This window comes from Triplophysa rosa, linkage group LG16 (assembly GCF_024868665.1).
Source record: "Triplophysa rosa linkage group LG16, Trosa_1v2, whole genome shotgun sequence".
Lineage (NCBI taxonomy): Eukaryota > Metazoa > Chordata > Actinopteri > Cypriniformes > Nemacheilidae > Triplophysa > Triplophysa rosa.
In genome coordinates, this window is record NC_079905.1 from 3,446,460 (window position 1) to 3,459,606 (window position 13,147).

A 13,147-nucleotide genomic window follows, 5' to 3' on the forward strand; every position below is an offset into this window, starting at 1 on the left:
ACTAAGAATAATGTTTCTAATTACTTTTCTACAATAAACAAAATTCAGTTCATCAACATATCAAATACGTTTGAGAACCTCTTATCTTTAAGAGCAGGTTAAGTATTTTTAGAGAAAATTTTGAGAAAATTTTAATTCATGCACTTGATGAATATTAAGATCTCTACAAGATTGGCTCACTCCTGCCTCAACGTTAGCCCCAGCGAGGCCTTGAACTTGAGACAGCAAGCGAGTCGATAAGAGAACGGCGCTTTAGAAAAACCAATGAGATGTAGGGGGGTAGATGAGTAGCCGCATGGATAGACGGGGCAAGAGAGAGGCGGGGCATAGGGGCAGAGCTGATGCGAGGGTCAGGGGTCAACTTGTCAACCCCCACTGCCCCTGCCGGGCAGACAAAGGGAGGCGAGAGGGGTCAAAGTGCACGACTGAATGGACAACTGGTGAACACGCTCCAATCGGGGGGCGTCACTTTAGCCACACGTAGAAAAGAGCGTCTTTCAAACACTCGGCTCATCCTTTTGAGAACGTTTTAACCGGCTGAGACATTCAAATTCTTTTCAAGGTCTCCAACAAGAGAAATTTGAATACACACCCGCCCTCACAAGTGCCATCCTTTTAGGAGTCGATGTGGAGGTCCGCGAATGCACAGAGGCTCTTTTGAATACGCTAATGCGACTGAAGATTCTTCTTTGTCGATTCAAGGGAAAAGATAACACGTCTCAATGCTACATATATACGTGGAGGAGTCCGTGTGCATGTCGCAGCTCCCTCATTATCTTAAAACATGCACCGCTACCGTGCCGGCGGAGGTCAAGTCCACTTGCGTTCGGCGCTACGCTAGCCATTTATCTTATCTGTGGGATTAGCCAGGCGGTCTGTCAGGTAAACCACTCCCCGCACCAACTGCCCCGTTCCCGTGGTTACCCTCTGGGGTAATCAGCGCAGGATTTCTTTACAGAATTATGCAGCTGACCGGCACGTATACTCACCATATTCATCCTGCATATGGAACAGGGGAAGATGGATAGACAGCAGCAGGAGTGAAAGTGATGGGGTTCACCTGACCTATTTATTCTCAACATACACAAATACCTATTAGTCATACATGTATGCACAAATCAGAAACGTCAAGATGAGTCAAAGCAAATAAGTCCATTAGGAAATTAGAAACTTGCTTTGGTAACACTTTACAAAAAGGTTGTTTTTGTTGCACACCCTGCAAAAATTGCACACATGTCTATGCTTTTTTTTGACATTCTTTAATTTGTTTTATTGAATATAGTTTAATTTTATGTTGCATATATTTTTTTTTCTGTCTTTTTAAAGTCTTGTTTTCTAACTGTCATGCACCAGCCTGCCAAGGCAAATTTCTCGTACATGTGAACTCATTGTACTTGGCAATAAACGATTCTGATTAGTAAATGCATTTGCTGGGATGAACCAACATCAAGCAACATTTATTTTAAGCATGTTTTTCAGCATTTATTCATCTTTGTTAATGTCAATACAGTTATTTATGTTAGTGTCTAAAGGTTAACTTTTTTGAAATATATTATTAAATGCTGAAATAAACTTGAACTAAGGCTAATAAATGCTGTAGAAGTGTTGTTCATTGTTAGTTGATGTTAACTAATGTTAACAAATACAACCTTCTTGTAGTGTGTCACCATTTTTACTTTTTACTTTTTTTGTTTATTAGGGTAAATGGGTTTTATTCATACACAGAACAGCTTGTGAATGCGTCTTTAAATTCCTCTAAGTTTACACATTACATTTACGCATTTGGCAGATGCTTTTATCCCAAGCCACTTAAGTGTATTCAAGGTAAACATTTGATCCGTTTGCGTGTTTCCTGGGAACGAACTCATGACCTTTGCGCTGCCAATGCAACGCTTTACTAATTGAGCTGCATTAACACACACAGTTTGTGTGATGCTTTGTTCTGGGTTCTCCAATGTGGAGACCTTTATAGTGACAAAAAGACATAACCATGAAGATAATCTGAAGAAAGGTTGATTGATTTCGTTTGAGGATCAAAAGAACGAATGGGATTCCTAAGAAAAGAAAAAATGTTAAGTGGACGTATAACAAATGAAGTGTTATACTTGGACACTTGTCCTTGTGTAACAACATTAAGGCGTACCTTGACCTAACAATCGAAACGTTTGTGCCACTGTGCGATGGATAATCGCATTCCTTTACTCTCACTTGCATGGTCACATTTTTGTATTTTTATACAAATCACCTTATTCAAGAGTGCAAGAATCAGAGTTCTTTGGAAATAAATATAAGCACTTCTCTGTGTTAGTTTGTGTAGATGTCTTTGGATACATGCATTTGGCTATATCCATTGTCAAGAGTGTGAAAGAGAACATGTTCATATTTTGTGCGTGTGCTGGGATGGGGGTGTACGATAAAGATGTGGTTACTTTGAGGAGATTGAAGCGCAAAAGCACTCAGATTTATTAAAAGCTGCCGCTCGCACCCCATTCTCTCTCTCTCCCCCTCTCTCTCGTAGTCCGCACCATTGTTGCAATACCCCCTTCATTGTGTATACATTGTGGAGAGATATTACATTTCTCCCTTCGAACCCGACTGTAACCGCTACGCAGCCTTAAGGAAGGGCAGGCCGTCCCTGAGGTCCAAACATACGCAGACAGATGCATACACGTGCTCATTTTCCTACAACCTTTCTATCAAATTAAACTGGGTGCTCCCACCCAAAACCGTCCAGGACCTCTTGGGTATCGGGGGACATTTCAATCAAACAATCTTCTGTTGGTATCATTTACTTAAAGAGGATACAGATACTTGTGAAAGACAAATGCAAAGTGCAATACAAGTCAAAAGGTGAATTTTAAATCAGTGAAGATTAAATTAAAAATCAACGTGAATGTGCTCACATTTCACACTCCTCCAACGCACTTTGATTTTTTTCAACTAACTTGTTTCAGTCTCTCCAATAAACAATAGAAAGAGGATCTGCCAACAGTTTCTCTTTCATGTTTCCAGCGATCGCTCTCGTTCTGATCAGAGGGCTACGGCTTCTCGCTCTCCATAATAAAATGAGTAAACCTTGACTCTTTTCCTTCGTAAGAGCACATTGCTTTTGATAAGGACACATTAAGAAGAGACAGATAGTAAGATAACATTTTACTTTGCATCACAGAGCCCTACAGCTTTACACATTGGTAACAGAGTGAGACAAAAATAGAGGAAATATTCCTTAAAGGCGCAGTTTTTCATTAACAGCGGCCACTAGCGTTGTATTATATATTTGCAACTAATCGCTCAGTCCAAACACGACGGTGGCCACCACAGTACAAAAAGATGTCGTGTTGAAGCATGGGAAGAGATTTTGCAGGCATTAGAAAGACTGTAGAAAGAGCGATGTCTTATTTATTACATAAAATAAACATTCTGTGGATTTTAAGTATAAAAAGAAGTATAAAGTTAGGCAGGAACTAGGACCTGTGTTAATATTATAAAGACTTTCCAGCAGAGGCACGTTAAGACCCGCGGTACTGAGGCTTTTAGTAGATATGTACTCACAGATATCTATGGAGATACTTTCCAGCAGAGACGTTGGAGAGAAAGATCGTCTTAAAATCACCCCCGATGAGGATGCTTTGATTCGGATCAGTATGCGAGTAACACACTAACATACCAAGATATGTTGTTCTTGTAATATTAGCTGTGTGACGGAGCAGTTTTGAGCGTCATTGTGTATCTGGAACCGCTTTAATATTGTACTCGTCCAGATACTGGAGAGAGAGAGCGAGAGTGCGTTGGAGCTGAAACTGGAGAGAGAGCGAGAGCACGTTTTATTCTTTTACTCAATGATGAATAAACTTTCAGTTAATCCGCGGGTCACATGCGTTCCGCACCGGAGAGCACGATCCGTACGGATCACGGATTATCCCGCTATCCGTTTCACCACGATACCGCAGTGGAAAGGAAGAAGAAACAGGCGTTGTAGAGTTGTTTGTCTGTTTAGGGCTGCTGTACAAAACATGGCGGCGAATTCAATGTATGTAGGGCCGCTCTGTATGTAGATATAAACAGCTTATTCTAAGGTATTACAAACATAACGGTTCATTACGTAAGGTCTTTATACACCTCTGAAGAAATAGTTTTGTATATTATATTGCATTTCTGTCAATAGATCCTCCTAAAAACCCTGTATTGTTACTTTAAATAAAGCAACACGTGAGGGACTTGTAAATAGAGTTTTACAAATGTAAAAAGGGTGATGCATAAACAAAGTTAACCCCGCTTGAAAATTAAATTAAAACAACAGGTAAACGTGATCTACTTGTTCAACCCTGTTCTTTCTAAACTGTTGCTCTGTTATCATGGCCGAGGCTGACTTTAAAGAAAAACACTTAACATAGAAATGGTTTACAATAGAGTGCTGAGAGTGCGACTCACATTGACACATTATCGAAAGCAACGACATCTACAATTGAGTCTCATGCGATTACACATATTGTTCTGATCTAGTATAACCTGGTTGACCAATAGAAATATAGATGGAAAAAGAGACAGTCCACAATTGACCAGCGAGAATGTGTTATTTGGTTTATGAGCCTGATAAAGGTCCATAGAGAGAGAGCGAGCGAGAGATTCTGCTGTCACAATATGACCACTGGATTCCATTTCAGACGGCCGGACCATAATAGCGCTCAGTGTGTTAAGAGCTATCAGAAATCGGCCGACACGCTCTGTCCCTCCAGCGATTATTACGCAAACGTCCTCACCTACACACCTGGTAATGCAAACACACACACTATAGCACGAGAAAACCACTTGGCTCTGTCAGATATGGGGTATTGGAGCCCGAATGAGGTCCATTTAGTCTACAGTGGTCTTGATGGTGGTCTCCATCGCAGAGGTGATGCCCGAGCAGGGGAGAGAGTGTTTACCTACATCCCTTTATTACCATCTGCTTAATGGCCTATGAATGTCTCCATGGATACTCAAAAGGGAGAGAGAGAGATGGATGGGTGGGAGACGGCTCCGATTGAAAAGGTGGCCTCTCAACAGGGAACCGACACGTATGTGTGTTTGGAGATATATAGTGTTATAAGTGCAGTACTTTAAATGATGTCAGATTGTTGTAAATGCAACACAAAAAACTGGCAAACCGGTAAAAATGTGTGGACGAGAGAGCGCAGGCGTAGAGGGAAAGGCTAGGTGTCGGGATGCGGAACAGAGAGGTGGTTTAATGCAATAAAGCATGTTGTATTGACATCTCTGTTGTGTCTATTGATTCCCCATTATGTCCCTAACAAACCCGGGTGGACATTTTGTCATTCGCAATCACGTTAGCACTGGGACTCACCGACGTTCTCGCTCAAATCCGATCTATACACATGCGCGCACACATGCCGGCTGTGGACGGCCGGGCTGATCTTCCTTAATCGATAGCTGTTTGAGGTTAAAACACTTTGCGGCGCATCAAACTGTAAATTTGTACCGGCGTAAATGCAACTCACATTGGCAGACAGCTAAGGACGCAAGTGACCTGATCGAATTTGACCTTTGAACTCAGACGGACCCACAGCGGACATCTAAATTCACCTGTAACTGCGGCTTTTTGTAGCACCTCTTCTGGATTTACACCTGTTCTTTGTTCGTCAAGTGAAAAATTTTATATTTTTATATTGTATGAGAAACACAAAAAGCCTAAAAGGAAATAAAACAACTGGACGAAAAAATAAGGCTAGAATCTGGCTCATAACCACAGCACGGAGGAGGAAAGAAAAACTTGACTTTCTGATATACACGGCAACGCCACTAGGCCTAATAGGAAACACGGAAATGTGATCTAAGAGATGAAAACACATTTGAATAAAACTCTGCTGTAGATACATTGTTTTTTGTGTGCTTTTTATCAATATGCATATTATAAAAAGTGGAGTGCAAAAGTCTGAGACAAATAGTGAAAAGGTTTAAGTTGTGCATTTTCTAATTCAGATACAGATTTTTCATTAGAATTATATTAATGCATAACAATTTAAGTAGAAAATGTTTTAAGGAATTTCATAATTTCTTAGTATTTATTAGATCCACTTTAATGACAGCATGCGCTCAAGTTGCTGAGAACACCAAGTAAACATCTGCATTTTTCATTTTTTTCATTCTAAAACTTTTTTAGAATGAAAATTTCATCTCAGAACCCAATGTTGATTCTACTATAACAGAACTTTACAGATTCCACCAGAAAAAGGAGCGATGATTCTGTCTGTCAATATTTTACACAATGTGATCAAATATTTGCATTACGTTCCAATTCTTTACTAGTTTGTATTCATTCTCTTTATTAAAATTGCTTTAATAAAGCAAATAAATACTAAAAATACATTTGCTTTGATTTCAATAATTACGATATGGAGCCATTGCTAATGTATCAATAATTATTCATCTCGGAACATGACATTTACCAATTTTGAAATTAAATAGCCTTTCCCAAAACTCCAAGCACTCACATATCTATCCAAAAACGTAACAGTATTCTATTTATATATTCTATTTTATGTTCTTTTTGACACATGTAAACATTTCTTAGGCATTTCTTAGACACCAAGACTGGAAAAAAATCACAATAAAACCTTTTAACTGATGCCCTTCATAGTGTCTGTCACCTTTAAGACAAGACATAAATGTGCTTTACCTCACAAAAAATATAGACTCTTATTGGCTGTTCACCTTGCCAATCTGACCTCTGCAGCATTTAATGTCAGCTCTGACACATGGTGTCCATTTTGAGGCTTGCTGTATAATCACAACGCTGAAAGGTTTTAATCTTTGTACAGATACAGCACACCTTCTGCTTTTCCATATAAAAAATAAGAACTACACACAAAAACAGCCCGTCTTGAAACAATACCATTGTGACTTCATAAAACATCATAGAGAGATGGTGCCATTTGATCTCCGGACATTAAAGAGGCTAATCATTGCACACACAGCAGACAAAACAAACACAAAAGCGTGTCTGCAAACATTAAACACACATGACCAATGATGCGTCTGCAGCACAAACATGAAAACACCATTAGAACCTGTACGAAACAGGAGGCTACGAAACGAACAATACTCCCTATTATTTGTTTCCTTTCACAATGCTTTCTTGTAACTATAAAAAAAACAGAATAGACCTCAATTTCTCTTTCTCCCTTTTAATTCACAACACATCTGACCTAAACCACAAATCCCAACCAATCTCAAACAAGCAGCCCAATCCAATTTGAACACTACCTGCATCTCATGAAAGGAAACCATGTGGGGCCATTATATTGTGAAAGTTGAACGTCTGGCTCTTTGCTCATTTAGGCGCCAGTAAGTAATTAAAGTCTCTAGGTCTCATTTCTTGAGCTACGTTGAACACTTTTTAATATTTAATTGTTTTACGCAACAGGGTTGTAAATAATCTGGTGCCAACCCAAAGGGTTGTTTGTAATAGTCTTATTTACATTCAGCCGTTGAGTGTTTGACATGTTTAAAGCGACACATTGTATGTAAGTGGCTCATACATTTAATCCATCTGCCGGTAGAAAATTTCCGCTTCGGTGAAGGCCAGACGCCGCGCGCACACATTGCGCGCCCCTGCCCCCTCCACTAATGCAGCACTTTAAGAGCACTCCTTATAAAAGTACAAATACTACGGTTTTGGGTTATAGGATTTGTTTTGAGTATTTTTTTTTACTTTATTTCAAACAAATGAATGAATTCCAATAGCTATACTTCAAATTACGGTGTCAATGTTACACATTACCTGTTACAAAAACAATTGAATCATAAACATCACAACATTGTTATAGGCCAAATGAATTAGGCATGCTTTTCTACGTATTACTCAGCGCTAAGATAATACACAAACATATTAAACACTGTCTTTCTAAAACATTCCTTATTAAAGTCAAAACAGACAAATCTACCTAAATCACAGTCAGGACTTGCGATGACTGTAATTTTAAATGAAATCAAGGAAATTAAGTTATTCAACAATAATGCAATAATGCATAATGATTTTAAAAAAACAATTGCTAATAAAGTGACATTGACTGCCATCGTTCTCAAACTTGTTAAATTCTCACTCTCGCTCAGTCCACGCGGTCTGCGTGTATCGATCTCGGCGGAATCGATACATTAGCATGAATATTCCCTGAACCGGCCGTGAGAAGAGAGACGTCAGATGGAGAAGCAGATATGGAAAGGACAGAAGGATGAAAAGCCAAAAGAGGCCGAGACGAACCATTCAAACGAGGGCAATTATGGGCAGACATCTTTCAACTCAACCAGCCGTCAACATTACCAAAGTGGCACACTTAAAAATAGTCAAATAATAAAAACTAAGGACATGAAATCATATTTAATGGATTTCACTGAGAACGTTATCTAAGGCTGAACAGGTGCTATGGCTCCACGTGTATGTTTTTTCCCTTTCCCTGATGAAAAAGAGGATAAACTGCAACAGACATGAATCAGTTAAGTCTCTTACCGGAGTTACTGGAACGCAGCGGCAGCGGAGACTTGAGTCGCCAGGCGCCGAAGTCTGGAGCGGTTCTCTGAAAAACTAACGGCACCGGCAAGGGAACAAACATGATCCGCTGTCGTCTGGGCTTTTCTTCTATGGTTTCGATGATTTGGCACTTGTCTTCAGTCTGCTCTTCCCTTCTTCTTTGGTTGCTTTTGTCACGTAGACTATTTTGGTTGTGGTTTTCTTTTTTGGTTAGATAATTTATAACAAGTAAATGGCTTAAGCTTTCTTTACATTTTTGGTATTGTGCATTTCTGTCATTACGGCTCTCTCAGTGATGCTCTATCTCGGACTGACACACAGACGGATAGTCGGGAATCTTTCAAGCTCGAAGACAGATTTTGTGGTCACGTAATGTGTGTTTTATCTCTCTGAAGGTTTAACAACTACTCTGCTTACAATGCTGTTAATAAGCAGGCCAATTCGACTCGCTGTTGTTAATTCAAAGCTGACTTTTCTTAATAGCAGAAGCTCGTCGCTTTTCCAGTGTTTTGCGTATCCCGCGCGAGACCAGGTGTGCGGACGGTAAACGTCACAACGGCCTTGCGCGCTGCGATCTGGACCACTTTGGTTTTTCTTTGCAAACAAATCGTGAGTCCAAAATCCAGTTCGCGTCAAAATACAAAAACTATTCGGTTCATTACAATCGACTCGCGGCTGCTGGCAGGGTTTGCTTTTTAACAGTTTACAGTTGTTCAACAAGATATTTGGTTTCTCTATTTGGTTTCTAGCTGTCCTACTGTGTGGTTAATCTCACGCACATCACATGCATACCAAGCATCATTTTTAATTTTAATACATAAAACATACAGTATAATCGTTTGGTGTAAATAGGCTATAACCACGTATAAATCTACGCAGCGGCTGAATACGCCCCTCCCCCTTCGCGTTCACTCACTAGCCGCTAATTAAAACGCGATAAATCAATAAATACGTAAATAAATAAACAACCAACAGTGTTCGGAATGTCAAAACTGAACGAAAGAAAACAACACGGTACCCGTTAAGACTATTTCAGCCCGATGGCTCTGTCCCATCACCATCCGTCTGTGTGTGCGTGTGCGTCCGTCAAGATAGTCCCGTTATCTGGGAACCCCGGTAGCTCGCGAGCTCTGTCCGCCTCCCGGTATGAAAGCAACACTGAGACGAGAGGAGCAGCCGCTATACTCCCCCGCCTCCTCTCTCTCTACCCCTCCTCTCTCTCCATCCATCCATACCTCCCCCACTTTCCTCCCCTCCCTTCTTTTACTAATCCCATATAAGGCGAGCTATCCTGCGTATTGATCGCTTGATTACTCTTCATTATGATGACTCTGATGATCGCGGTGGGCCGCTGATCGATAAGCTTACACACATTGACAGAGAGGCTTACATCAGGTGATTATAACCTCATATACATGCAGGTATATGTCTGCGGGAAAGACCGGCCATTGACATTGTATGGCCGCATATAATCATGGTATATCTTGAGCACGTTTGGCAAAAGCAGCAAACAGAAACTGGCACATCGCAAAAGTTTCATTTGGTCTATTTCTGGTCTGTGAGCATCTCTCTCTTTTTTATATTTATTTTCTCTTTCTTTCGCTTTCTCTCTCTTTGCTTAGACACATTGTATGCTGTCAGTATTAAAGCTACAATCTATGTCGCGCACTTACACTCCAGATTATTGCCGACATAGATTTTTTAAATAGAAAAATCTATACGCTAAACATCGCAGTTCATACGGGAAAATCGAAAGCGCAGAGCTTGATCGCCCTCATTCCCTTTTGCCCCAATCTCTCTATCTATCTGCCTATATATCCTACTATATCCGAGGTGAGAGATTTTATATAAATCAATGATTGGTAAATGTGTCATAAAAATATAGGGCCTTTTTTAAAGACTGCACCCCACACACGCGATTATAGCCTACTGGATAAAGCGAAATATCATAACGCCTTAAACAACTTATATCAAATATGAGTATTTTTGGCTTTTTTGAAAACTCATAATTTTCCTGCAACACAACAGACTCACAATGGTTCCTTGAGCTTTATTGTCCACCCCCCCCTCCATTTGACAGATGACATCCGCGTGTCCAACGAGCGAGAGGGGGAATAGGAAGAAAAAAAGAAGCGACATGTTGTCCTTCACGAATCCCCCTCGCCTGAGAGGCCACGCGTTTCGAGCCCCCCCATCCAAACTCCTTCCAGACAAAAGCAATTATTTCTTGTAGAATATAGTGTGTTTTGCGCGTTTATAGCGCGGAGAAGGAAGAAAGGTGCGGATCTAGGACTGAAACACAGATTGTGGAAATATGACATTTCCATTTGTTTGTATAGAAAATCCTTGCTATTGTTAATATATCACTAAATCATATAACATAAATGTAGATAATTTTCAGAAACAGAGATCCACGTGTGAAAATATTCTTGTTTTAACATTCTGCACAAGATATTACGATTATTAATGCCATAATGATTGTTTATGACGTTCTTGTTGTGACTCTAATGGAGATCAATAGAAATAATCATTACCTAGCAGCACGCACGAGAAAAGAAACTTCCGCTTGCGCGTGTCTGGGTGGGTGAACCAGACAGCGATAGTGAAAGAGTTCATCATTAAATGGCAATGTCATGTTGACAAATGCGTTGGTTGAATTAAATTCTCTCTCATCAATAACATGGCGCCCCAATCAATACCAGCTTACAATTATATCAACACCCCGTCTTGCTGTAACAAGCAGCTAATACTGTGGCCAGGACACACTCCCACTGTGGAACAACCCTCCTACGCGCGCGCGCACACACAGAATGTAATGTTCTTTATACTACACAATCTTGCACCCCGCAGATGCACACAAAATAAGCTTTTCCGGTGGAAATACACAACTTTAAACCAACTTTTAGTCTCATCTGTTGTTCATTCAGTGAAGGAGAGAAAAGGACTCAAACAGAGACTTGGACACATTCTTTCTCTGTTCGGCTGATCTAATGATCAGTGTTGACATATTGTCAATACCCAGCTCAAGTCTGCCGATACCTCTAATACAAATCCATCCTCTGTGTCGTAGCTTGCTTTCAACACACAGATCAGGGATAGATGGCTAATAATTGTACAGTGCAAATATTGTCTTCTCTTGCCTTATTGACAGCCTGCTTATCAATGAGGGAATGTTGGGATTTGTAGTTCTTTCATATATAGGCAGTAAGGAGAGGCACTAGCTTAATCACTTTAATTTGTGAAGTTAAACATATTTCAACAAATGTGGCTTGCTAGTCTCATATGCTCACAGATGTAGGCATCTGTTGAGTTTTTTTTTTTTGCCTTTTTCTCACAAGCTTACATCTGCAAGCTTTCCCTGCCAAACACTCTTACACTATTTCAATTTCACACATTTGCTTACCAGGGCTAAAATTCACAAACAAGATTTCTATTTATTTTTCATTAATGCCGTCTTTACGCCCGGCAAATTATAAAACGGGAAAACGCATTTCACATTTCTTCCCCATTCTGCCGGCGTTCCACGCCACGCTAGTTTTAAAGCGATCAAAGTCTTGCTGAAGACCCAGCAGTCAGTGCTGTTAAAAGACATCGACCCCCAAAGTGCTGGTGATGTGTCTCGCCCGCAGCGGCCCGCAGCAGCCTAATACTATGACATGGATGGGGCTATCAGTAGAGCACAGACTAGCTTGAGAGGGGGAGCTGATTTTGCCCCGTCAGAGGCCTGCTGAATATGTGATCTAGCGTTACAGTAGAAGAGGATAAAACCCCAATACCCTGTCTGTGATCTTTATGGGGTGACAAAATGTGTGTGTGTGGTTAAACAGAGAACAAGGTAAAGAGCTTATTCTGAGCACTATAATGCTGTTATGTATTTGTGGTGTGTGTTTTAAAGAAAAGAAGGTATATACAGTATGTGTGGCCTTTACGGATTTTGAGCTTTAGAGCTTTTATATATCTACTGTTTTGTGAGCCAATCATGTTGATTAGAGTGTTCTGAATGCAAGTTCAATCCGGTTCAAATTTATTTCTACAGCACTTTTCACAATTTTGCATTGTATCAAAGCTGCTTCACACTAAATACAGTGCAGGCAAAAAATATATATATAAAAGGTTGTATGAAATATACAATATTACAAAATACAAGGTTGTACATATAAATAATTTTTTGGGTTATTTCAACCCAGGGCTAAAAAATGGACAAACCCAACCGCTTGGTTATAGATTACCCTACGCTGGATTGTTTTAACCAATTCTTGGGTCAAATATAAATATTTTCTGGGTTAATTTTACCCAACAGTTGGGTTTGTCCATTTTTGACCCAACAATGGGTTGAAATAACCCAACATTTGAGTGTAGTAACTGTTATAAATAGACGGTCATATTCATAGAGCTAATTTGGTATTAATCAAATATGCATTTCAAATAAAAAACTATTGTTATGTTTTATCACATTATGCATTAATGTGAAACTGTGTGGAAAAACATAAAATGAAATGTTATCAAAAACATATCATTAATAAATATAAAGAGCTTTGGAAATATACGTATTTTTGAAATATCAATATACTATGTGTAAGAGCCAAATTAACCTGTGTAAAAACCCAATAACAAAATACG

The 13,147-nt window shown here is 39.8% G+C and overlaps 1 protein-coding gene across 3 annotated transcripts in view; it reads right to left on the bottom strand.

Moving 5' to 3' along the window:
- Window positions 1–9,647, bottom strand: part of LOC130567043 (POU domain, class 2, transcription factor 2) — a 41,387-nt gene extending 31,740 nt beyond the window's left edge. For 2 of the 3 annotated variants that reach the window (XM_057354929.1, XM_057354928.1), the window contains exon 1: window positions 8,507–9,647. In XM_057354929.1, the coding sequence (XP_057210912.1) occupies window positions 8,507–8,609 (103 nt within the window). In that variant the 5' untranslated portion in view covers window positions 8,610–9,647. The remainder of the gene's footprint in view (window positions 1–8,506) is intronic. The other variant, XM_057354931.1, reaches the window with a different exon arrangement.
- Between the last annotated feature and the right edge of the window lie 3,500 nt (window positions 9,648–13,147).